Source organism: Microcebus murinus, chromosome 7 (genome assembly GCF_040939455.1).
Source record: "Microcebus murinus isolate Inina chromosome 7, M.murinus_Inina_mat1.0, whole genome shotgun sequence".
NCBI classification, from domain to species: domain Eukaryota; kingdom Metazoa; phylum Chordata; class Mammalia; order Primates; family Cheirogaleidae; genus Microcebus; species Microcebus murinus.
This window is the reverse complement of record NC_134110.1, coordinates 16,217,142-16,244,917: the sequence shown is the minus strand read 5'-3', so window position 1 is coordinate 16,244,917 and position 27,776 is coordinate 16,217,142. Positions and strand designations below refer to the sequence as shown.

Genomic DNA, 27,776 nt, shown 5'->3' with positions numbered 1-27,776 from the left:
CTTAATATATAATGGCATGAATATGTGTGCTGAATCTGATATTATTTAGAAGATTTTTATTTACTTGATTTACACTAAAACCAGAAGGATAAAGCAGAATTTTCTCTCAAAGACACTCAAAGACACTATAAGACGATGCAAATACATACTTTGGAGGAATACATCATCAAGAAGCACAAATACCATTTCCCATGTGGAGTCTATGATGCTTTTTAGCTAAATATGGTACCACAGTAACCCTGAGAATCAAGTTACAAGAGTAAAAGGGGATCTAAAAGCACAGTATAACTTAGTGTAAAGTCAGGAGTCAACAGCAGATAATGATGACAGTATGATGTAAGAGTTTGGTAACCTGCCAGGCTGAAGCTAAAATAACCTCATATGCACGACTTGTTATTTCGTAGTATAGTGATGTACTACCTAATATATACTTTCTTACCTCCAAGTTCAATTTTTATGACAAAAATGAAGATATTGTTGAGATAGACTTTCGAGGCAGATACTCTCAGTATATAACTCATCTTGCCACAATTTACAAATTTAGGAACTACAGTATCTAGTCTAAATAAATAAACCCAACTTATATGATTATCAAACTGTGTTTTCGGTTTTAATGGTAATTTACCATCCTAACACAAATGTGAAAAAAAAAAAAATACTCTTGAGCAAACTGCACACCAATGCCTCCAGAAACTTATCTCAACTATAGTCCTACTGCTAGAAGGCAAGTCATTCAATTATATCAGTCTGGTTCATATTTCAGAATATAAATCACAGCAGCTGAAATAGTGCATTCAAGAGGCTGGCAAGTACTCTATGTCCTTAATACTACTCTTCTAGGGTTGAACTGCAGACTATGATGTCATTAATGTTTTACTATGAATTCATTTCAGAAGTTCAACTGACATGCAAACTTGAAAGGATTCTGAAAAACTCATACAAAGCAAAGCTCAAGAACTGATATTTTAATATTTGACAAAATTTTCAAAAAATTTGACATTCAGGCCGGGCGTGGTGGCTCACGCCTGTAATCCAAGCACTCTGGGAGGCCGAGGTGGGCAGACTGCTCGAGGTCAGGAGTTTGAAACCACCCTGAGTGAGACCCCGTCTCTACTACAAATAGAAAGAAATTAATTGACCAACTAAAAATATATATACAATAAATTAGCCGGGCATGGTGGCGCATGCCTGTAGTCCCAGCTACTTGGGAGGCTGAGGCAAAAGGATCACTTGAGCCCAGGAGATTGAGGTTGCTGTGAGCTAGGCTGACGCCACGGCACTCACTCTAGCCTGGGCAACAAAGTGAGACTGTCTCAAAAAAAAAAAAAAAAAAATTGACATTCAGCTGATTCTTCAACAAAAATACATTTTAAGTTATAAAATAATGTCATTTACATAAAAAACTGCTTTAGGTTTCTGAGACTAAAAAAGATCACAGGTTTTGGAATAATTAATGACAATATATTTGATTCAGTGAAAATTCTTATAAGATGGAGCACATGGATCCTACCCATTAGAAATTTATAGTCAAAAACAGACAATGCTCATTGGATTCTGCTTCTTCTCTTTCTGAATACTGTATTCCCCTTCTCACACTCTCCTGTGTGGCCAGCAGTGAAGAGGCAACATTTCTCCTCCTCTTCCTTCCTCAGGAAGCATGATGGTTGAAGCACACATGACTTCAACCATTGCCTTCATATGAATGACCCTTATTTTATCTTTATTCAACCCTAAACAATTCCAAAAGCTTCTTGAGCCTTTGTATTTCTAATCCAGTGTATTTATTTCTCTTTGTCAACATGTTTTAAAAAAGTAAATTTGCTGGACATCTAAGATTTTACTTTATGCCTGATATTTAAACACAGGCCTGAAGTTAGAGTCCCCAAAGTCATCTGAACTACAGTATAAATTGAATGTTAAGTGTGAACTCTCAGCAGAGAACTGTATCTAAAATAAATCATAATCAAATAAGCAGATGGCTGCTATGAAACAGCTATCCAATTCATAATATGTACACAGCTGCCAGGTTTTTATTTTTATTTTATTTGCACAGATAATTACATAGATGAAAAAAATTATCAAGTTATAAGTAAAAAAATGAAATGTTCTAATTTACTATAATAAAGTGTTATGACTGTAGGGATACTGTATCAACAGAACATCACTGAAACTAGAAAAAGAGAGGGAAAAACACATATTCCCACCATCATAACTATTATAGTCACTTTGTATTTTCCCTCCTTTTTATTTTCCACATTTATTTTTGCCACAATTATTTTTGGCATAGTTTAAAATCACAACTAAAAAGTAATTCAGTTGAAATTTTACCCAATTCTCGTACTGCTGGATATGTTAATTTCTTCCTGTTATTCACTACTATAAATAAAGTTGCAATGAAGCTTTGTTTATTCTAATTTACTTCTTCAGGAAGGGTTCCCAGAAACGGTATTAGTGGGCTTGGAGATACGACCATTTTTATGAAGACTAAAACATATTGCCAAAACCTTTCCAGAAAGATTGTTACTAATTTACAATACTATAAAAGCACATGGGGTCACCAGTTTCACCATCCCTTCATCAGCACTGCATGTCACAACAAAAAGTAGTAATAGTTGGGAATTAATAAGTAGTATTTTCTGCCATTTTTATTTGAATTTCTTGATTACTACCAACAATGGACATCCTTTTCAATTTTTAAAATACCAGTTAGGTTTCTTTTTTGAATTCTACATTAGCACAATTACATGTCAATTCACTTATTAAACATTCTTCTATCTGTTGGTTGGATTTTCTCTTACCTTTCCTCTTAAGAATGAGGAAAATATATTCTCTCACATAAGACTGGGGGAAGAGTGGTTTCAGGCTCAGCTGCTTCAGTGGTTCAACACTGAGGACCCAGATCTTTCCAAGTTTCCACTTTGCTATCCTTGGCATGTTGGCTTGTGATCTTAAACTGACTCCCCTCATGATCTCAAGATAGGTGCTGCCACATGTAGACAACAATGTCCAAAGACTCAAAGGCTACCCTACCAAGAGTCTTTCTGTGACCGAGTGTGTATCTGTGAATTTTGTTTCTCTCTAGCTTTTGGAATTAATAGTATAAATACTACACAACGCACCTTACTTTCTCTTATAATTTTAAAAGTGCCTTCATGTGTGTGGTCATAGTTTTTTTATATCTAGTATATATTTTTAAAACTTTATTGTTAATATAACACACATACAGGAAATGCATAAAACAAAAACTTACAGGTTAAGGATTTATCATAAAACAAAGATCCATGTAACTGACATTTAGATCAGGAAAATGAATATTGCCAGAACCCCATATCTGTGCCCCCTAGAACACCACCACAGTCCCACCTACCCAAAATAACCACTATCATGACTTCTACAGTAATTTCTTATTTTTCTTTATAGTTTACCATCTATCTACACAAGTATCCCTAATACTACAGTTTTATTTGTCTGCTTTTCAAACTTTATGTACATAGAATCACTTAGTATATATTTGTATCTATCTTCTCTTATTTATATTACTTTGGTAAAATTCATCCATTATTGAGTACTACTGTCCTTTCTTCATTTTCACTGTGGTACAGTATTCTTTCACATAAACGTGCTACCATTTATTTATTCTTTTTTTTTTTTTTAAATAGAGATAGGGTCTTGCTATTTTACCCAGGCTGGCCTCGAACACCCAGCCTCAAGTGATCTTCCTGCTTTGGCCTCCCAAAGTGCTGGGATTACAGGCATGAGACACCATGCCCAGCCCATATCCATTCTATTGTTGATAGAAATCTGGATTATTTCTAGATGTTGACTGTTAACATATAATGTTGTGTACATTCTTTTACATATCTCTTGGTACTCATGGTGTACAAATGCATTTCTCTATAATACATAAGGATGAATAAAAATGCTGAGCCATAGAATATACATATCTGCAACTGTGGCCAAAATGGTTGCAACAATTGGTATTACCATCATCAGCATATGAGAGTTTGTGTTTTTCCACAGCCTTGTCAATATTCGCTCGGTATGACTTATTTCATTTCAGCCATTCTGGTAGGTGTGTGACACACTCTCCTCATGTTTTTAATTCTGCATTTCCCTGACTATTGAGATTGAGCAACTTCTCATGTTGTACCGAAAGAGGTACCTGAAAGAGCTTCTGTGAAGTGCCTGTGTTCTCATGCACATTTTTAAAAATTGGGTTTTCTTTTTCTTGATGATTTGTAGGTATTCGTCATATAAAAAAGTCCTGTATTGATTACATACATACCATTTGCCTTTTTATACTCTTCATGTTGTTTTCTATGAATAGAAGTTCCTAATGTATAGGCAAATTGATTAATCTTTCCTTTATGATTAGGCTTTCTTTGGTTTCTTATTTAATAAGTCTTTCCCTAGCCTGAGTTTGTTTATTGCTTTAAAAGCTCAAGGATGCCTCTGCTTTCAACAGTACATGAGCCTGCAGTATCCTAGCTTTTGGGAATCAGGCAGAAGACTGAACAAAAATTAAAATAGTAAAAAGGCAAATGGAGGATTCATCTGTAAACATATGCATTTGAAAACAACAATGTTAGTAAAAATACAGTTTAAAGGTAAAGTGAAACTATCTGGAACTGGCGTATCATAAGTTTCTAAACCTGAACTGACACAACAAGTTATTTTATATATATATATATGTATACATATATACATATATATATATGCATAAAATACATAAAAAACTTGTTTAAAACAAGAATTTGCAATCCATGCTTTTATCACAGAATAAACATTCTTTTCTAGTACACAAAGAACATATACAAAAATCAATCACATGCTAGGCCACAAAAAAGCATCAGTAAAGTTCAGAGAATTTAGTCATATGGAGATAAGTTCTCTGGTAACAAAAAATTCAGTTAGAAAACAAAATCCAAAAGATAACTAGAAAATCCTCATGTATTTGGAATTCAAAAATCTACTTCTAAATAACTTAGAGGTTAAAGAAGATATAATGATATTATAAAATACTTTGAATCGAATATTAATGAAAATATAACCTTAAATTTTATTAGTCTTTTTAAAGAACCAATAATTGTTTTGTAAATTTAATTTACATTATAGCTGTTTTCCTACTTCAGTAATTTCTAAAAACATTTAATGTTACTGTAAGATATAGCAATTTGCTAATAGTCTAACCTTGTCAGGATAGAAGAAACACAAAGCTTCTCCATAAGTAATTGTCTTGATGTAAATATGGCATTAAGGCAATTTAGTTCTTAGAAAAGAATAATGTCTGGTATGGAGGAGGCACTCAATAAATATCCATTGAATGAAATGAGTAACTAAACTTAAGGCCAAGATGTAAGGAATAAAACAGGATGTTGTGAAAAAAATGTTAAGTATTAGTGAAAATAACCATCAGAAGGAAATTTCATACAAGGCTTTTTTTCAGTGACAATATTCCCTTTATCTCAGATAGGATAGATGTTTACAAAATGAAACAGTAAAAATTCACTCACCCACTGGGCTGGTTCCAGCTCCATTTGGCACTGTGAGGTCTGTAGTACTCAGCATCCCACCTAACAATGTTATAGACAGGAAAGAAAGAGCAGAGAATGAGTAAGAACTCTCTCTCCTTATCTGACTGAATATAAACTGAACAGAGGAAACTCTCACTCTATTCCTAAAAAAATAAAAATAATAAAAACTATCACAGTCTGAAGTTGGTATTAATGTGCAATTTGATATCTCATACATAGATACTAACATTTTACCTATCAAGCTTGGGATGCATCTGCCTTCTTGTCAATTTATATCAACCAGTACACACTGATAAGAATGGGGGACAGTGCATATGGAGTATTCTTACATCTAGGACTTCAGGGAGAGGAGCCACAGCATTACACAAAACAAATGTAGTAAATGCACTACAAATTGCTAAATTAATGAATTAAGTCAGGCAGGAAGAAATGCAAAACATACTCTAACTCCAAATACAAGGTCTATTCCTACTATTTCTAATATGAATGCCTGACACTCAACTAAATCTTTGCTCATGACACCTAACTAAATGTTCTGCCTGTCAAAGTATGGCTTTCCCATAAGGAAAGCTTATAGAGATTCTCCATGTTGTTCTACCTTGCTGACACAATGCTAGACCCACAGATTTTCAGAAAAAAACATAATTTAAAAATGGAGCAAGTTATGTAGCAGTGACTCTCTACTCATCAAAGCAATACAATTAAGAGTAGCACAATAAGTAACCAATTATGTTAGCAATTCGCTTTCTCACTGTCTTTATTAAAGAACCAGCAGAACAGATACCACTATATACCTGCACTGCCAGTACTCGGTGGTCTCTGAGGAGCTCCAGGGGATACATTTCTGTGTAATGTGGCCTGAGGTGGAGAGAGCATACTGGAATCTGCTAACGCTGAGCTGGATGCCAAAGATGGGGAGACAAGTGAACTCCCTGGGTTAGTGTAGGACAAAGCATTAGGGCTGGTCACAGGGACTGTGACAGACATTGAAAAGTTCTGAGGTGGCAAACCAGGCTGTAAATAAAGAAAAAAAAGGAGAAAATTGTTAGTTTTATTTTCATCTACATTAACTAACTTATGAACTTTAATGTGATAAGGTAATTAAAGTTACTGAAAGAGAACAGGGATAGGCTCTTACTAAATCAGTTTGCAGTTTTAAGCTATTTTCTTTAGAATTATATTTGAACGTGAATATGTCTGACATGAACATTTTCAATTTTTAATGTTAATACATATATAGTTATATATATTCTGTATTTCAAATATTCATAGAGATGAAAATTAGAAGTTAAAACTGGATATTAAAGTAGTATTGTCAAATTTACAATTTGACAAACATTACAAACATTACAAAATCTATCATTGTTATCAAGTAAGCATAAATTGGCACTTCAATACATACTAGGTTAGTTAACATTACATTTCTATTGGGAGATCCCAAACATAACAAAGGGGAAGAGTGTGTACACATATTATTAACTAAATACATCAAATTGGGGACATTATCAATAAGCCCTAGTCTGGCTCAACTGATTAACTACTTAATGGGCAAAACTAAAGAAAAATAATTATACATAACACAATGAAATCTGAGTATAACAAAAATACAAAGAAACTTTATCTAAACGACAAAATTAACTACTAACAACCTAGTAATTAATTTTTTATATCCTCTTTAAATTGTATGAAGATTAAATTACAAATATTATAAATGATTACCTTCTCTCCATCTAAAATATTCCATACCCCCTTTAAAAGGATATTGACTATTTTCTTATTGCATTTCCTCCATAGATTGTTTATAAGATGCTTGTTAATCATGATAAATAATAGTCCTCTTTATATTTTAAAGTGAAAGAAAATGAAACAACTTTCATCTGTCCTCATTTTAAAACAGTGATTGAAAAAGTAAGGTAACATTGCTAATTCAAAGTTCAAAGAACATAGTTTATGGACTCAATAGTAGTTTATTTCAGGTAGAAAAATTATAAATTCAACAACAAATATAAACAATGGATATATGATAATATTTTTTCAAAAGTAAAACCTTTTTATTTGTGCAATATTTTTGCAGCTTAACTTTAATTTCAAGGTCAGCAGAGTCCCTGTGAGATCAGAAGGAATTTTATTTTGTTTGCTACCATTTTGTTTTCAAGAACAATAATAGTATTAGCCCCAAAACACGTCCTTAAAGCTATTTTTCATGAGCTGCTTCTTATATAGGTTGAGCATCCCTAATCTGAAAATTCAAAATCCAAAATATTTTGAACAGCAACAAGATGCCATGGTGGAAAATTCTATACCTGACCTCATGTGATGGGTTGCAGTCAAAACGCAGGCACATAATACAAGGTGTATTCAGTGTCCCTAAGGGAAAAAAAGACCCTCCCAATCCTTCTTCAGCTTCAATATACCATTTCTGTGTATGCCCAGATTCCCCCACACAAGCACCCTCATGATAATAAAATGGCACATATATAGCCTAGGAACATCAATTGCAGGCACCCCACAGTGCCCCACGTGGGTGGCTAAGAGTGACACCTTTGCTTTCTGATGGTTCCATGTACACAAACTTTGTTTCATGCACAAAATTATCCTAAATAGTCTATATAAAATTACCTTCAGGCTATGTGTGTAAGGCATATATGAAACATAAATAAATTTTGTGTTTAGACTTGGGTCCTATCCCAAAGATATCTCATTATATATATATGCAAATAATCTGAAATCTAAAACATGTCTAGTCCTAAGCATTTCACATAAGGGACACTCAACCTGTAGTATAAGACTACTTTGAAGAAATAATCCTTGATGCATACTTTAGGACATAATTTTAAGAGAATTAACACTGACAATTAAATATCAGCATTGGAACCAACTTGTTCCATGGAGGCTACGCTACATATACAGAATTAGAAAATCAGATCCAGAATAATGGTCTTAAGTATCTCCTGTCAATTAAAGCTTCCAGTGAGAAGAACAAGACTAGGAGCATGAGCTCAAACAAGTAAGTAGTACTCTTTCATTATGGTTAGATATATGAGCACGGAAAAATTAAAGTCTCTATTTGTTTTGCAGCCAGTATAAGAACCTTGTTTCCTTAAATTAAAATTAAGCCAAGTTGCTCTTCCTTAATATCAACAGCATAAGAAAAGAATAGGAGTTTGGTGGTATCATTACCAAGTGATTTGGGGACACTTATAAAAAGAGCCAAACAGTAAGCTTAGCTCTAGTACTATTACAGCAAATATACAAGATAATTAAACATAATTCAGAAACACAAAAGTCTGCAAGAAGTCCAACTACTTTACATTTTGCATTCTCAAGATCTATTTAAGAATATTTAATAGATATTTTTTTAAGTCATGGGAGAGAGAAGAAAGTCTCATATATAACTCTATTTTAAAAATCATCGAATTTTAGAGCTATAAAGGACCTTTAAAAATCATGTAAGCCAACTCACTCATTTATAGATGAAGAAAGTAGAATTCAGGAAGTTTAGGTGCCCTACCCAAAGGTATAGGGGATAGTAAGTACCAGAGTCTGGATTAGAATATTTTCTCTTCACTTCTACATTTAAGATACTGAACATGTACTATTACAAGATTCTAGCAATTTTAAAGCTCTATAAAACTGAAAAAAAAAAAAAAAAAAAAAAAGGCCGGGCACAGTGGCTCACGCCTATAATCCTAGCTCTCTGGAAGGCCCAGGCGGGCGGATTGCTCAAGGTCAGGAGTTCGAAACTAGCCTGAACAAGAGCGAGACCCCGTCTCTACTATAAATAGAAAGAAATTAATTGAGCAATATATATAGAAAAAAAAATTCAGCCGGGCATGGTGGCACATGCCTGTAGTCCCAGCTACTCGGGAGGCTGAGGCAGCAGGATTGCTTGAGCCCAGGAGTTTGAGGTTGATGTGAGCTAGGCTGATGCCACGGCACTCACTCTAGCCTAGGCAACAAAGCGAGACTGAGTCTCAAAAAAAAAAAAAAAAAAAACTGAAAAAAAAATTATAAAATGCCCTTTTTCTCTTCTATTATACCTATTCTTGTGATCACCCACTGTAAAAATAAACAAGAGGTCTGGTCAATATCTTCATGCACAAAATAAAAGCACAAACCATACTTTAGTACTCACTGCGATTTTATGATTCCTCATCATATTATCAAATTCCTCATTAATTTTTTTATATTTTTCTTCTGTATGTGGAGTTAGCACATATGAAGTATCAGGGTCTGGGCTGTCGCACCCTCTGTGCTCCTTCTTGTTCAGAGCCTAATAATGAAGTTAACAAAAAGGATCAACAAATAAAAAGTAAAGGTAAAGTAAAAGTACTTACAGGGCCTCGTTTGAAAATAAAATCACTATCTTCATTTAGTTTGCTGAATCTGTCCTCCGAGAGTGGACTGTGCTCAAAGTAATCGTCAGCATCAGGGCTCTCACAACCATTAAGGCCTTTCTTTCTTAAAGTCTGAAATACAATTGGAAAATTCACACACAAATAATGCTAACTTGCCATGAGTTTTTTTGTAAAACTTATTAAGAGAGCACAGAGTGAATAAATTAAATTACACAAGAGCCACTGAAAAAGTTTTTAAATGATAACAAATGTACTCTAATTCTTCAAAGAAAGTAAACCTTAAATATCTGCAAAATTAATTCTCCCTTTTACATTAAGAGAAAAGGAATATTTGCTTACTTGGATTCTTTCTTTCCAAGCTTCTTGGAGAATAGTAAATTACCCACTGCTGACAGTTAAAACTCCAATCTGATTATAGCCTGATCAACTTATTTGATAGGGGCAATGATTCTAAAAACAGATCTATCGAAATGATACTTTGAGAAATTACAGTACCTTTATAAACTGAACATATCAGGAACTTCATCCACTGACATTCCTTTCTGCCTATGAGAGGTTATCCCAATCAATAGAATTAGCACAGTATCTGAATAATTCATTACTAATTTGTTCTTGGATATTATTTTCCTACATAATTTTGAAATATAACAAGCTCAAATTTAATATTTATGTCAGTAATGACTCTTAATGTAGAATGTACATATTATTAGTGACTTTGCATATTTTTGAAATTTGCACTCAAAAGTTATTGAGAATGTACTCGTATTGCATGTCCTTTTGCTGGCTCTTTCTACAGAGCTCCTTCATGGTTTGATTTAATCAACTGATCTGACTTTCTGGCGAATTTTCTTGAATGCTATTAAAGTATCCTCTGGGACTATACTGACTCTTCTTCCCTTACTTTGGGGCAAAAATATAGTGAATAGTGGGTTTTCTGATTTTTAATTTTTCTTTAACTTAAAGTTATCATGACATAACTTGTCTAGTATTTAAAAGAATAAATTAAAAACCAAGGGCTTGAAGATCTATGGAATATCCATTTACATTCAAAATGTCAATTTTTTTTTTTAAATCCTGGTATGTCTTATTTTAAGGCAGAGTTACTGAGTTCAATAACTGTAAGAGCTTTGAGACTTGATTTTCCAACTGACTCCAGAGAAGTACTAGGAAGTTAAAATTTTCTAAGTAAGCCTATTAAGAGAGTTTAATTAGGAAACTTGATCAACCTAGTCCTAGATGAGTTCATCAATAAACTAATATTAGATTTAAGGTATATTTTTAATTAATTCATAACAGAGCTTAATATCCTTTAAAACACGATTTGTAATAATAATGGATGTTTATTTTACTCCTTTTTTCTTCAAGGAAGTAGAATGCAAACAGCACATGCAGATTTGAGAATTTTTTCTTAGTTTTTCCAAAGTCAAATTATTTTGAAGTTTCATTTTATTCAATCTGATTTTTTAAAAATTTTGCATGCTTAAAGAATCATAAGCAATCCTTTGGCATAGATGTTAGCTTCTCAAATTACCTGGCATGTGCTAGGCATCCCATACACAATGCCTGAAACTTCTCACAATGCAATCACTAACTATGAGCAAACAGCAAACACTATACCTATCTCCCCAACATCTGCTCCATGGCACTAAGCTCTATGGGTCAAACTAATCACATGGACATTTATATACTTTGCCATAAAAGATCCTGTTATTCAGAACCCTAAAGAATGGAGAAATTTATCCTCCCCCATCCATGGTAGCAAGTTCTACTTGCCAAATCTCTCCAAGTTGCTATCAGCAGTGAAAATGTTAATACTGAAACATACTGTACTCTTTATAACCTATACAGCCCCCAAAACAGAATAAATATAGGAGATCCCTATACACAGATCTTTTCATGAAATTAGTTTATTCTAGCCTTAAATCTCTGGTTATTTCCTGCTAATGTTCATATATCTTATGACTAGTTAATTCATAGTCTTGCTCTTCTTGGTATGCTAAAATGCTTATTACCAACATTTCTGCAAACAGCAATCACCAAGTATATATCTCTTCAAACATTTTTTAATCTACAGAGAAAAATATACGGCCTTTGTTCAATAATTGCATGAAATTTTGATCCTACGAGAGTAGGGTTAATCCTACTTGTACTTGTGAGGAAGGAAAGTGTTCTGATATCTTCAGCTCTGCAAGCCTTCACTTCAGATGGGGTTCCTGTCACTATGAGAGAATTTAAGAGGCTCTATCAGCTTTGTAGATAACAAGCTAATGTACCTCTGTTTGATAGCCAACTTGTGTCTCCTTATCACCAAAACGAGAGATTGTTTTGAGGACCCAACTACCATAAAAAGACTTTTTCTGTCTTCTTTATCATTACCAAATAGCATAATAGTAAAAGTTTCTCCTGTGTCACTGGCACTAACAAGTGGAATGCTATAATCTACTAACAAGGCCAGGGAAGGCACTTAGGAGACAGGTCAGCTTCGGTTTTCTCACGCAATTCAAGTTAGCAACAATAAAAACACTTGCTCAATGAAGACAATACAATCTGAAAGTGGTCACCACTGTAAAGAATCTGCTTATAAATGGGGAAAAAATGCAATGAGAGTATAAGCACTGTGCACTATCTATAGCTATTATTGACTAGCATATTCCATTCTAAAGTAAACAGAACTTCAAAATACTTTATTTCTTGTAAATATTATGATTAAAATTTTTCAGTGTTATCCTGGTAAACTTAAGGGGAAAACTCAATTGTGCCAAAATAATTTCAAGTTTCAGTGGTATGTACCATCTGAATTGGTTTATTTTAGCTGCTTTTCTTAAATAATTATATTCTAAAACATACATTATAAACTGCTAAAGAGATCATTTGAGTAATTAAGTTATTAATCAATTTAAGCTGATTTTAGACTTTCTAACTAAACCCCTTATATCAGTGTTCCAAATGTTTTAAGGTTCTAACTGGCAAGATTACTTAAATGAAATCCTAACATTTTTCATCAATCCATTTCTAAAGCAGAAATTTTATTTTTAAAGGGTCAGTTAACAGCATTTTTTCCTAGCTGTGATCCTGTGAAAGAAACAGTTAAGCATTTTTTAAAAAACAAGTATTTTCCTACTTGTCTCAATAAAGTTAAATTGTATTATGATTTAAATGGCCTTTCTTTTTGTGAATTGGGTCAACTCTGCACACTGTCATTTATGGTGCAGAATGTAGGATTTAAATAATCAATGTCTTTAGCTAACATTTACCTTTCAACAGTAAGTCTGTAGGGACAAATTATATTTTTAAATGAACCCAAATAAACTATTAATATCTTTAATGGAAAACTATGCATTGTTTAGAGTACATCCTTCCAAGTTCCAATCATTATCTGATTCTCTGTGCCTTGTGCCTTTGCCCTTGACCTATTTTACAACTCTGTAGAAAAAAAAGTTAATTTGCAGAAAAACTGACAGTAATGCAAACAATTCTGTTTATACATGTACACATCAATTCTGTTTGGTGGAAGTTCAACTGACTTCTTCCCTACCATGGAAGAGCCAGTTTGGGCATCTATGAAGTAAAAATTTGTTTGGCCTTCTTGATGGGCTTATGTATTTGTCTGAGTCTTTGGATTTACCTGCTAACCAGTTGTGACTTTTTTCCCCAGGTTCCTTCAGAAATTCCTGAGTTAAAATCTTTGACTTATGTTCATTTTATATCTTTCAGAGAGTCATGATTATATCTTTTTTGATAACTATCTGTTATCAGATGTAAGTATAAAATTGCCCTTGACTCATCATTGATTTCAGGTCTAAACTTGGGAAAAAAGAGATTCCTAGTTAACCCCTGATAGGACTTACTATTGGATTGAGTATTGGTCTTTAAAAGTAGTGTGTTATTTAAAATTTTTGGAAATATCTGATTATCTAATAATCTGTATTACTATATCAAATATTAAGAAAACATTATCAGAGAATCTTATGGCCTCTCAGTACTTATCTTCAAAAAATTAATCTTTAACTCATGACAATTCATAAATTGTTATTTATATCACAGCATTAAAAATATAACTGTCTAAAACAGCAAGAAGTAGAGTTTTTTTTGCATCTAAAGCTACTGAGTACTAAAATGAAATTCAAGCCGGTAGAAGAAGAGTGAATGTTCTGCCTTTACAGGGAGAAGGGATTCCTATTATCAATCACATCTATACATTCTGTGCTGGAAATGCCCAAAAGAAGAGAAGGTTTTTGTTTTTTTATGTTGGCACTAATTAAACCAGTTTTATCAAATGAAGAGTAACTTAAAGCCTTCTCTCTATATATTGATCAAAGACCTCAACAGTAAGAAGGTTGCTGAGTTTTAAATTTCTGCACCAATTTAAGGAAAAACAGTGAAAAACCGAAATTTAGTGGATGGGCTGGCTAAAACAAAACTTCCATTTAGGTTAGTTATATCCACCTCTGTTTTTGTGACAAGGCTATTTGACAACACTACAGACCTGGTCTTTAGTTAACCTGCAGAAAATTAACATAGCTGCAAATATTTCTTGCTTGTACAAATTGTTTCCTGTGGAATACCATTGATTATTACCCTGTGGATAATGACCAGTTTTGTTTCTATTTATAAATTCACTTCAGCATTCTTTAACTATAAATAGGTTGTATTTTGAGTTCTCCTCTGAACTTTTTATATTTCATTGGTTCCCTCATTCATTAAAGAATTAAGTGAAATCTTTAACGTGTTTATTTTATAATTTTATGAGAATAATAATTATGCCTTCTTCCAAAACTAATCTGCAACTTGGAAGATTTATATGTCCAACTAACTGCTGCACATTTTTATTTGGCTATTTTGCTAACATCTTTATTTTAACTTAACTAAGGTGGAATTCATTATCTTTTATTAAACAGACCTGCTTTTTGAACTTACCTTTCCTAGTCAACACAGCTAGAAACCTTGCTGTTCCCTTTTGGTTCTCTCCCCACATTCACATGGAACACCAAATTTTGTGGATTATTATTTCCATTTTTGTTGCCACATACTAACTGAAGCCCACACTGCCTAATGTCTAGACTCTTACACGTATTACATCTTCATTTGCATTCTTCCCTTCTATCCAATAAACTGTTACCAATTCAGTTCTTCTCGATTTTACTTTGAACTTACCACCTGTTTTAATCTTTGATGGCTCTCCATGATCTAAAGCACCTGGTTCTAAACTTTTTAGATTACCTACCCCATCTGTAAACACTATTTCACATGTACTCACTATTCAATTGAAACTAACTGATAAGCACACATGTACACAGAGGGAAGTAAAACTCAGTGGAAATCAACCAGGGGGAAGGGGAGAGAAAAGGTGGGGCAGCAAAAAACCTACCTAATGGGTACTATGAGCACCATTTGGGTGATGGGCATAACTTTAGTTGGGACTCAGGCATTAGAAAAGTGATCCATGTAACGTAAAACATTTGTACCCCCATAGTATTTTGAAATTTAAAAAAAAAAACCAAAACATTGTCCTAATAGTCACAAAAATTCCTTCACTGATGGATGCCACCTCACCTGTGTGAGACCCTACCCTCTATTTTTTTTAGAGCCTTGCTCTGTCGTCTTGGCTAAAGTACAGCGGCATGATCATAGCTCACTGCAACCTCAAACTCCTGGGCTCAAGGGATCCTCCTGCTTCAGCCTCCTTAATAGCTGGGACTAAAGATGTGTACCACCATGACTGGCTAATTTTTCTTTTTATTTTCTTTTTTTCTTTTTCGAGAGACAGGGTCTCACTCTTGCTCAGGCTGGTCTCAAACTCCTGAGCTCAAGCAATTCTGCGCCTTTGCCTCCCAGAGTGTTAGGATTACAGGCGTGAGCCACTGCACCCAGCCCCTTTCTTTTCTGACTATTTCATAGGTCACTATGGCCTAGTTTTAATTACATCTTTCCATGAAAACTTTTTTCCCTACTGCTGCTCCCTATCCTAAAATTTTAAGAGAATGTTCTCATTCTATAGAACATTCATGTAATATATGCTACTTTGTATTTACCATATCGTCTGTGCATTTCCTATATAATATCAACTTATCTTTAAACTTTCAAGAGTAAAGTCTTGATTGTTTTACATTTCAGAGTCTACACAAACAAGGTTCTATACACACATGAAATATGTATTTATTAATACTTGCAAAACAAAACACAGTAAAGGAAAGAGAGATCAGGATGCTGTGACAAGTTATTAAGTATTTTTCTAAAACAAAGTTATGAATTTCTAAATAATAAGGTAATGCAGAGACTTCACTTTGTATAAGGTTGAACCACAGAAATTGCTGATATTTGACCGTTTTTGAACTATACAAATGCAATTTCATAAGCTTCAACCTAAACATATAATTTACAATGGCTGTTATTCTGAAAGCTGCTATAAGATTCTCCAGGGACTTTTTGATAGGAAAGACTAGAATTGGTAGTACTAGGAGCTTTCCTTCCTTATGCTAAATGTAGTTAGCTACAGTCAATTAACAGCCAAATGTTCTAATTCTAGAGACATGTGCATTTATTTTAAATAGGGTAAAGCATTAACCTGGAAGTTCAAAAAACAAAAGACATATATTTCTAGAGTAAGGGCAATATCTGCCATCTATAGAGGATGAACTCAATTTTTAAAAAAATCTATCTTAGCATTATGAGATATTATGAGATAAAAGTCACATTGCTCACCAAATCTTTCTCCTCCTGGGACATAAAAGACAGTATCATAATTAGACATTTTTTTTTTCAAACTTGGGAATTATTAACTGGATAATAACCCAAAACATCATTCATTTTTACATGAATACCATCAGTTGTGCCTTCAGGAGAGTCATCTTGCGAACAAGGCTTAGTGGCAGAGATGGGAGACCATGAAGCCCTTGAGATGGAGTTTCTGGTGTCAGGCCTTCAGGAAGCCAGGTACTCTTTCCTGCCTTTGGGCACCTTTGTCTGCATTCTTTCAATAAATTCCTCCTTAAGCTGGAGCTACTTTACATGGGTTTCTATCCCTTATAATCAAAGAACCTTGATGAAGAAAACTGTCTGTGATCCTTCAGGTTACAAATTAATAGTCTCATTATCAAGTCACATATTTCTCAAAATAAGTCTGGCTAGTGGCTCCACAACCTAGAATCCAGAAAGGTTCTCACACCCGGAGGTGTGACAATTATTTACTGTTGTTGGCCAAAGATAATTTCTTGGAATAATGGTACACATCACAACAACAATCTTGAAGTTGTGTGTTCTATTATTCTACTTATTATAGCACACCAGCAACTTTATCTCCCAACTTAAAGGAAACAATTACAGAATTCTGGGTTTATGTTACTGCTTGGCAGACACTGTACATCTGCTTCTCATTTTCTAGTTTATACACTAAATATCCTGGTGAAACTAAAGATGGAAAGAGTAAGCAAAGAGGTGAAAGAGAAAGGAAAATGAGACTTGAGACAAGAACAATGCTGTTTAGACTTTTTATACGTGTATCTAGGTTTTCTTTTATATAATAAACAAAAAATTCAAAATGGATTATTAATTAGGCAGGTACGCAAATTTGAAATGGGTTGCTTTTAGCTCATATTCTCTCATGTTCAAAATTCTGCAAAAAATACTATACTTAAATTTTAGACACCCTTATTTTCCATGGAAGTTATATATATTATATATATTATATATATGCACATACACCTACATACATACATATATTACTATAATCTTTGGTATATGTTTACAGAGTAAATAAATCAGGATATCTTTCATTCTAAATATGTTTAAATAAATATTTAAAACCAGTCTTAAATAAGAACTAATAAACTTCCCAAAGGACTAGAATTTTCTGGAATCTTGACATATATGACTAAATTCAAGAGTCTTCACTGCTTATTTGCCAGAGCCCACGTCTTAAGTCTACAGTTTTAACTACTCCCTACCAAGAACTGAAAAGTTTTTAATATACACTCAACTTTATAGTGATAATTATCACATTCCTTTCCAAACAAACATAATCACAGCATTTACAAGTGAAACTATGGAATTTAAAGTACTCAAAGGTATGTATATGCATAGTTTTTAAATGCACGAGGAGCTGGTCAATTACATCAATCCATAATTTTACCACTCACCTTAAATCTTATTTCTGTAAAGCAAATGAGCAGTAAATGCTCCATAAATAATGACTTAGTGGATAAAAAGTCAGTAGATCTAGCACAAGACAAAAATGAGTACTTGTAAAATAAACGATTACTATGTCTCTTAAGTTCCAAGGAAATGAACTAGGCTATTAGAATATTTTAAAAATGAGAAAAGTTCTTTTTCCCATTTTAAATAATTATTTCCAATTTTGACATAGATATTTGTTCTTCCTAGCCACTTTGACCACACATAAAAATACTTAATTTTAAAAAATTGTGAAATGTAAAGATAAATAAAATTTATATATAATTCAACAAATAATTACAAACATCAATAATTTCAATCAGGTCAAAAAATAGGCCAAAGCCAGAACCTTCCTCCTCTCCCTTAATCACACAACCTCCTTCTCCCTCCTTTATAGGTAATAATGTTCTAACTCTGAGATGACAGTTTTTCTTATAGGTTTACCACATATACACATATCCCTTGAAAATATAATTTAGCTGTGTCTTATTTTTGAACATTATGTGAATGGAACCACACACAATATATTATTCTGTCTTACCTCTTTCATTAACATTATATTATGTTTATGAGATTCATCCATAGAATTATAGCATGTTCATTTTTACTAAATATTGTATTACATTGCTTGGGGAAAAAGCCTTATATCCATTCTACTTCAGACAGACAGTGAAGTTGTTTCAATCTTTTGGATGTTATGAAAATGTTGCTGCACACATTTTATAGACAGACTACTGCATATCTGCACACATTTCTCGAGTATATATTCTTAGGAATGTAATTGTTAATTCATAAAATGTAGATGATCTCAAAATGTTATTTTAAAGTAGTTATATCAATACACATTCCTACCTACAATGCGTATTTAATTTGAATTCCCCTGATTACTAATGAAATTAAGCACATTCCATGTCTACTGTCCATTTGGATTTTCTCTTTTGTGAAGTGGCTGTTCATGTACTTTGCTAAGTTTTCTATAGAGTTGTCTTTTTCTTATTAACTTATAGTAGTTCTTTGATATATAGTCAACATAAGTCCTTGGCTAATTTGTGATTTATAAAAATCTTTTCCCATTCTGTGGCATGTTTTAACTTCTATCTTTGGATGAAGAGGGGTTCTTAATCGAGTCAAATTTATCTTTTTTCTTTCCTTTACAGTTATCCTTATCACAGCGATTTTTATGTCTTGTATAAGAAATCCTTCTCTACCTCAAAATCCTATACATAGTTTCCTATATTATCCTCTAAATAGCTTGTAATTTTGCCTTTCACTTTTAGGTCTATAATCATTCTGGAGGTGATTTTGTGTAATATACGAGGTAGGTTCAATTTCATGGGTTTTCCATATGGATATCCATTTGTGCCAGCACCACTGCTTTAAGAGTTTATTCTTTATTCTTTGATCTGTGATGGTACCTCTGTCATATGTTAATTATCTATATATGCATGGTTCTCTTTCTGAGCTACTATTCCATTGGAAAAGTTCTGGCATTCGGTATTTGTACCAATGCCACAGAATCTTAATTACTAAAGTTTTAAAATTAATCTCAATATATTATAGTACAAACTCTCCCACCATGGTGGTGTTCTTCAATGTCTTTACTCTTTTCTCTTTGAAATTCAGAATCAGTTTTGAGTTCTTTAAAAAAGAATTTCTTAGAATTGTGATTGGCATTTCATCAATTCTGTATAGATCTTACATAGCACAGATATACACAATATTAAGATTTCCAATCTATGAATATGGTATAACCCTGCATTCCTAGGATAAATTTGACTTAGTCATGATTCATTATCCCTTCTACATATTGCTAGATTTATTTTCTGCATTAGTTAGCAAAAGCAATGCTAGATGCCTTAACAAACAAACCCATTAAGTCTCAGTGGATTACCTAAAAGAAAGGTTATTTCTTATTCACACAAAGCCCAATGAGGATGTTTCTTATTCTAGAGAAAGAGCCTTGTGTGAAACTCAGAACTCAGAGTCATTTATCTTATGGTTCCACATATAGGCCCTCAGAGTTCCCAGCTGGATTCTTCATACCTGAGCTGGCCAACAGGGAAGAAAAAGTATAAAGATGATGTGGCAGGTATATTACATGTTACACTTGGAAGCAGCATGCATCATTTCCACTCACATTCTGTCGTCTAGAACTCAGTTACACGGCCACTCTTAACTGCAAGGGAGGCTGATACACAGAGTCTAGTTTTGTGCATAAGCAGTACAGAAAAATGGGTCATTGTGAAAATAAAAATGTCTCCAATAAAAAAAGATTATGAACACAAAGAAGTAAACAAATATTTTGTTTAAAAGTTTTGCATTTATGTTCAGTGAGACTGACTTCTGATTATTCTCTTTGGAACTCCCCTTGTTGGCTTTGCTATCAAGGTTAGCCTATTAACAAATATTATTTATAAAATAATATTTGATAATATTAACATTATGGCCAATTATAAATATTTCCTTTTTAACAAATGACATATGCTTAAAGTTTTCTATAGATCAATTAAGAAAAGCAAGATGTGTCAATACATTATATTCTTTAGAACATACCCCAACTCCCCACTTTAATCTTCCCTCCCCATTTAAACCACATGGAACAGCATTACTCTTTATACAGATCTCAGCATTACTAAAAATCTACCATAATCAAGAAATGAGATAATTTAGTTTATTTTTAAAAATTATAAACTTCTTCTAAAATTTTAGTTAATTATCTACTTACAGATTAGTATTCATGTAACAATGATTTGACTAGCTAAACTTTTTATCACCTGTCTAATGCCTGTAAGACAAATGTTAAATGCCACAGCTGGGTATTCAAGGTACTCTATCAACTGTACTCAATCTGTCTCTTCTAAATTTACCTTATATATTATTCCCCTATACAAACCCTCTGTTCCATAAAAATTTTGTGAGGTAAATACTGAGGTTTATTTTTTTTTCTATATGACTATCCCGTTTTTCTAGCACCATTTAACAAAAAGACTTTCCTCTTCTCATTAATTTACCTAGGAACTTTTGTCAAAAATCAATTAATCATATATGTGGTGGGTCATTTCTGAGCTCTCTGTTCTGTTCTATTGATCTATCCTTATGCAAATACTACACTGTCGAGATTACTGTAGCTTTACAGTAAATATCAGAGGTAGAACATCTGGCTAGATTAAGCCAATCAGGATATTCCATCCTCCCTCCACTGTGATTACTGTTTTGAGCAACAGGAGATGGAGGCAAGTGATCTAAACCAGTACAATGAGAATTAATTTTAGAACACTTCTTGGGAATTTTAGGATACAACTGATCTCTTGATACTTTAGACTATTGCTTAACAATACAGTAGCCACTAGCCACATGTGGTTACTTAAAAGTAAGATTAAAAACTCAGTTTCTCAGTTGCACTAGCCACATTTCAAGTGCTCGATAGCTACACGCGGCTAATGGCAACCACACATATGGAATAAAACTTTTCCATCATCACAAAAAGTTCTAATAGACAGTGTTTGTTTACATGATTCTTTGCACAGATATAAGGCCTGGAGCTGCCACTGACATTTTATCAACATGAAAAAGCCAGCCTGAGGACAAAGCTAATGATGGCATGGGGGAAGACAGAGACCTGGAACCCCCTTCAACAGAGCCTAATCTCTCCCACACTGCTGGAATTTTTGTTATGTGACATAACAAATACTCCTATTTTTTTTTTTTTTTTTTTTTTTTTTTTCAAATACTCCTATTTTTAAGACCAGTTTCAGTCAGGTCTTCTGTTGATTGGAACCAGAAGCAACCGACTAATATGGTATAGTTTTCAAAATGCTTTCACATCCATTAGTTTAATTGATCATGAAAACCCACAAGATTTAGAACTTTAATACTGCTCTCTCTGTCCTATTAAACATTGCACTTAGTAACCTGGTACAGTAAGCATTCAATGAATAAATGATTAATAAAGCTAATATATACTAGTTAGAATACTAAATAAGTTTACTTACAATTACTAATAAGTAAAATATCAAATAGGATTTGAGAGTCTAACATCAAACACCTTGAACAAAATGCCTAAATGCCCACCTAAAATGTTATTTTCTACTGTTCTAGAGAACATAACTGATAGGTTTTTTATACCCCAAAGTAACAAAACAATTTTTAAAAACTTAATTCAACTAAACAAATGTGGAAAATAGCAATAAAAATATTTTGATCACATAATATAGAATAATCCCATATGAACACTTGGTGGCATTAAAAAAGCATGTTAATTGTTTTTAAATTGCTAGCACTTTTTAAACAATATGAAAAGTTTACCTTCTGATGTTTTACTGCTAATTAAAATGAGAACTATATAAGAAACATTCTTAGAATAAAGAAACAATCACATATCAACTGCCTAAACATACAATAATATTCTTCATAGAATACCCGTAGGACACACAATTATTAAAGCACATGTTAGAAGTTGTGAATCAACCGACTAAACAAAAACATGGAAAATGACAAGGTATTTCTAATTTTCTAAAATATAAATCATACTATCATTTGGAATTTTTTACAGGTACAGCACTGATTGCATAATTATAAGTTATAAAGGAGAGTTATGACTAATTTAGGTAAAGAAGATACCTTTTTTTCTGTAGAATCCAGATCCCTAAATAGTCTCTCTCAGAAATGAGCCACAAAAATAATTACAAAATAAATATGAAAACTATATAGTTGTCTATTTTAAATGCATTTCAAGTTCCAGGTTTCAAAAAACTGCATGTCTGCATTAGCCACCTTTATATAAGAAATGAAATATCATTTAGACTATACATGTATCTCACTGTACAAGCATACACAGAACATTGATAAACATGGTAAGCACCCAGCATTTTTCGCTCTAAATGATCTTCTAGCTCAAATAACAGTACATTTATATGCTGAATGATTAATATTTGGTGAGAAACATCAAAATCTTGGCATTCTAAGGGTCTTTATTGATGTAAAACATCTGTACATATTTATGTGATATTATCTGATGTTTTGTTACATGTATTGAACGTGTAATACTCAAGTCAGAGTATGTGGGGTATCCACCACCTCAAGTATTTATCATTTCTATCTGTTAGAACTAGCATTCTAAGGGTCTTGAACCCATATTGAAGCGTATCCAACTAAAAGACTTCTGTAGTAAGATAATAAAATTGCCAACAACTCATCTTTTAGGAAAAAAAGGCAGCAATATGGCCAGTTACCACTATATTCCCATAATACCTGGTACACAGTATAATAAATATCAGTGCACTAAATAAAAAAGTACAGAAATAATATATTACATTCAATATTTTTACTCCTTTTCTCTTCCCTTCTCTTCCATCTCTTTCAAAAATTATCATGCAGTTCTAACACAATTCATTGCTTGGGAAATGCAAGACAGTGAAATCTAAGCAGTTATTCTATTATGCTCTTTCGGTGGCTATCCAAACCTTTAGGATAAAGTCAAGGGCCTTATATAGCTCATGAGGATCCAGTTTACTCCTAGGTCTTAGCTATTTCCACTCTTCACACTATACTACAGCTATACTTAGCTGATTCCAACTTCATAAATGAACTGTGAGGCTTCTTATTTCTTAATTTCCATATAAGCTGCCCTCCTGACCTAGAATACCTTTCTTCTACCTCATCTACCATAACCTTTAAAGGACTCTGGTGATAGTGTCACCTAGAGGAAGTTTGCTCTGACCACTCTCCCAGTCCCTTTTATCCTCCCTTCTTGTTGATCAAAAATTTGACCAATGCATCAAACATCTTCCAGAGAAAAAAGAACACTTTCTCCAACGTTAAGCACTAAAATACGCAATCCCTGACACTTACTGACATAAAAAGAACACATACATATTCATCAATAATCACAAGAAATGTATTACATAAATGTCAGTTATGTATACAAAATGATATATCACCTCCCCCCCCCATGAATTCTCATTTATGTAACAATGACATCAATCTCTGATGGATAAACATATGACCTCAAGACAAGAAAACCACACTTAGAAATGCACAGTTCCTTATAAAAAGCACATAAATGAAAACCAATAATTGTATGATAAGTAATACTCAAATACACAGCAAAATAAAAATAGTAAAACTGAAATTGCAAGAGCTCTGGTGATTGCTGCGTGAGGTGATGGTGCAGGACATGTGGGAAGAGGAGGAGGGCCATGAGGATTGTGTGCCTCACCCTGTCAATCATCATCCTGCTGCTCCAGGCTCTGTTAGGAATAAAAGAGCAGGGCAGGAGACTGGAGGTGAAGGGAAGCTTTGTCTTGTCTTCAGATGCCTCATTATATTTTCCCTTTCCCTGCCGCTCCACTGCAGCCCTGTAAAACATTAGGCAAGCTTCTTAAACACTCCCTGTCTGTTCCATTCCTCATCTATAACATGGGGAGAACAAAAATGATTTGGCTCAAAAAGCCTCTTTGAGGAAATTATAATACTGTCAGGAACTCTAAACATAATCATGTCTCCAATTCTGTAAGGTCAGCACTAGATGATCTCTGGAGACAAAAGTCATTTAGCTTTCTTTTCTGCTCACCTGGGAAATCAGATTCCATTTTCCACCCATCCTTACCACACCTCTCAAAGAAGCTATACCTCAAAGAAGCTCTTATAACCATATAGAATACAAAGTGAAATGTAATCCATGAGAAAAATGTGTTCCCTAGCTGCAATTAACATCAATACTGGCATACTATTTTGTATTGCTTTTTAGGTTTAAAAAATTATAATTTATGCTTGCTGACTGCTTTAAATTATTTCAGGAAATATTCTTGGGGATAAAAATATTTTAAAAGCTAAATAACCACTCCTAAGAGATTGTCTGTTACCTCAAAGCTTTTAGTCTACAACTGTATGTTGGATAAGTTAATTCAACTGCTTAGGCCTCATCTCAAAAGATGCAGATTCAGTAGGTCTGGAGACCAAGAACTTGCATTAAATAATGTATTCCTAGCATGATCACTTTTTACTACCATCTGTTTTTATTTTATAATTGACAGATGCATCTTATATTGATTTCCTATCTTCCTTTAAGACATTGATTATTTCAAAATTCCTTTGTAATTTGAAAATAGGCCTGTATGATTAAGATTTTAAAAAGCAGATTTTCTCTTCCTTAAGAACCCAAATTTTCACCATCTTATTTCATTTATAATTGTGCCTCAACTGTGATATGAAATGGGGACCAATAGGGATTCAATAAGATAATACAAATAAAGTCATTAGAAGAGTACCAGGCCATACTAAATGCTTAATAAATGTTATCTAGTATTCCTATTGCAATTACTGTCATGAATTTTCTGTGCATTGAGGAAAACTTATTCATGGTTGCTAAATGTTATATAAGATTGTTATATATATAAAAATCTTATCTATTTATACTAAATGTTCCAGAGTGCCAATGGATTCAGTACACTGGGGAGCAAAGGGAGACGATAAAGTCACAGACCTTGATTCTAATCCTACTTTTGCCACTAAATTGCTACATGATTCTGTATAAGTCATTTAATGTCAATCCCAATTTCTATTTCTGAAAAAGCTTGCCTTGGATGTGAAGATCAAATGAAATAATGCAAGTGGATTTTTTTGTTTAAGTACTGTAGTATTCCTGTGGTGAAAAAACTACCACTCTTTGGAAACAGTTCCAAAGAATGAACAAGAGAGAGAAATGGCCACAGCCCCTGTATTTACATCTTTTAATGACAGCACAAAGATCTGAATTGCCAAATAAGCAATTTACTGAATGTTCGCCAATGCTACCAAGTCAACTATTTTTAAAATATTATAAGAAGGAATAATTGAGTATTCCTATAAAATCAGAGGAAAAAAGCATTAATACAAAAGTAATTTCAGGAGTTTCTTATATAGCAGCTATTAAAATCTTCACTTCCTGCATTTTTGCATTGTTTTTATTTTGATGCACAACCCCAAAGCCTCTATTGGTTCTAGGCTTTTCTTAGTACAAATTCAATTTATAAATATATGCAGGTGTACAAATAATGGTGACTGCTTATACTGGTGGTTTTCATCTCCTGTTTCTTACATTCTAGGACATGTCTAATGTTCTTATAAAATTATATAACACACTTCATAATTTTTAAATCTTAATTTACTGAAAAGATGCAGTGCTTAGGAGTTGTAACATTTTCTTTGTACATGTAAACTAAATCGCTACTTTTTATAGGACCAAACAAAATTTGCCACCAATTTTGTATCAACGCTTAATAACAGAATAATGAAAAGATACAATGTATGTCTTTAATGATATTTTTTGTGGAATGCCACCTAATGAAATATGGGAAATAAAATAGTAAGACTTACTTTTTTAAAGAAATAGATTTCTAGGCGGTGGCTCACACCTGTAATCCTAGCACTCTAGGAGGCCAAGGTGGGCGGATCATTTGAACTCAGGAGTTCGAGACCAGCCTAAGCAACATCGAGACCCCCATCTCTACTAAAGATAGAAAGAAATTAATTGGCCAACTAAAAATATATAGAAAAAATTAGCTGGGCATGGCAGCATATGCCTGTAGTCCCAGCTACTCAGGAGGCTGAGGCAGAAGGATCGCTTGAGCCCAGGAGTTTGAGAGTTGCTGTGAGCTAGGCTGATGCCATGGCACTCTAGCCCAGGCAACAGAGTGAGACTCTGTCTCAAAAAAAAAATATATATATATGTATATACATATACATATATATATATATTTCTAAAAGGCAGTGTTGTAAACATTTTCAAATAAGATGGCACTTAAAACACAGCAGTGAAACTCTTCATTTTAAAGTAACTGAGTTATGAAGTTGCTTATAAAGCTTACCCTAAAAGCAATCCCCTAATTACCTAATACGTAAGTTTTCATTTTCATAAATTCAGCTTTCTTTATGTAGGAGGTATATGTATCTTTTTTCCCTCTACTTTGAAGGAGGTATATATATCTTAAAGACATTGCAGCAGACCTTAATTTAAAATACCTAAATGCAATTTAAAATATGGATATGTTGTTAATTTTTTAAAAAACAAAGCTATATAGAAATAATTTTTAAAATTTTATCAATTCTAATCAAAATTTTAAAAATTGATTAAAATTTTAAGAAACTAGTTTAAAACATAGGTAATTCAAAATAAGGATGAACAAAGATAGATGGGTTTCTAATATGTGATTAAATAAATCTGAAATGTAGATAAATGAGCACCATGTCTACCTCTATTTATAATCACAATATTCAAATACTAATTACCTTTAATATACTACATATGAATTTTATAGTATTCGCAGAAAGTATGCTAGCTCTAACTCCACAGACATCATACATGTGCATCCTTGTGCTACAGACAATTTAGGTGCGGTTAACAGCACAGTACACCTATTCTTTTCTTCCCAGTACATCACAAAAGGGCTTGTGTACAGGATACAAAAGAACAGATATATATCTATAGAAGACTCCATATTAATATACTTGATACTCCATAAAAGGATATTTTAGCAATATAGGGAAAGTAAAATCCTACTGATTTTCAGGAAATAGGCCAAGGCAAGTTAGAGGACTTAAAGTTGTTCACAAAGTTTTCATTTAGTATCTGTCACTACTGGTCATATTACGTAAGGAAACACTCTAAAGTAGACCACTTGTAGCTGTTTATGCCTCCCATTTACTTCTGATGTTCTCAGCTACATGAGATGGCTAA

The 27,776-nt window shown here is 33.2% G+C and overlaps 1 protein-coding gene across 17 annotated transcripts in view; it reads right to left on the bottom strand.

Annotated features, from left to right (window-relative positions):
* Window positions 1-27,776, bottom strand: part of MEF2A (myocyte enhancer factor 2A) — a 140,483-nt gene that overhangs the window by 29,438 nt on the left and 83,269 nt on the right. For 8 of the 17 annotated variants that reach the window (XM_076004809.1, XM_076004805.1, XM_076004804.1 and 5 more), the window contains 3 exons: window positions 9,658-9,807; window positions 6,329-6,548; window positions 5,514-5,573 (listed from right to left, as the gene is read on the bottom strand). In XM_076004809.1, coding sequence (XP_075860924.1) covers window positions 5,514-5,573; window positions 6,329-6,548; window positions 9,658-9,807 — 430 coding nt within the window. Of the gene's footprint in view, window positions 1-5,513; window positions 5,574-6,328; window positions 6,549-9,657; window positions 9,808-9,871; window positions 10,004-27,776 lie in introns of all 17 variants that reach the window. The other 9 variants (XM_012764549.2, XM_076004806.1, XM_012764553.3 and 6 more) reach the window with 3 other exon arrangements.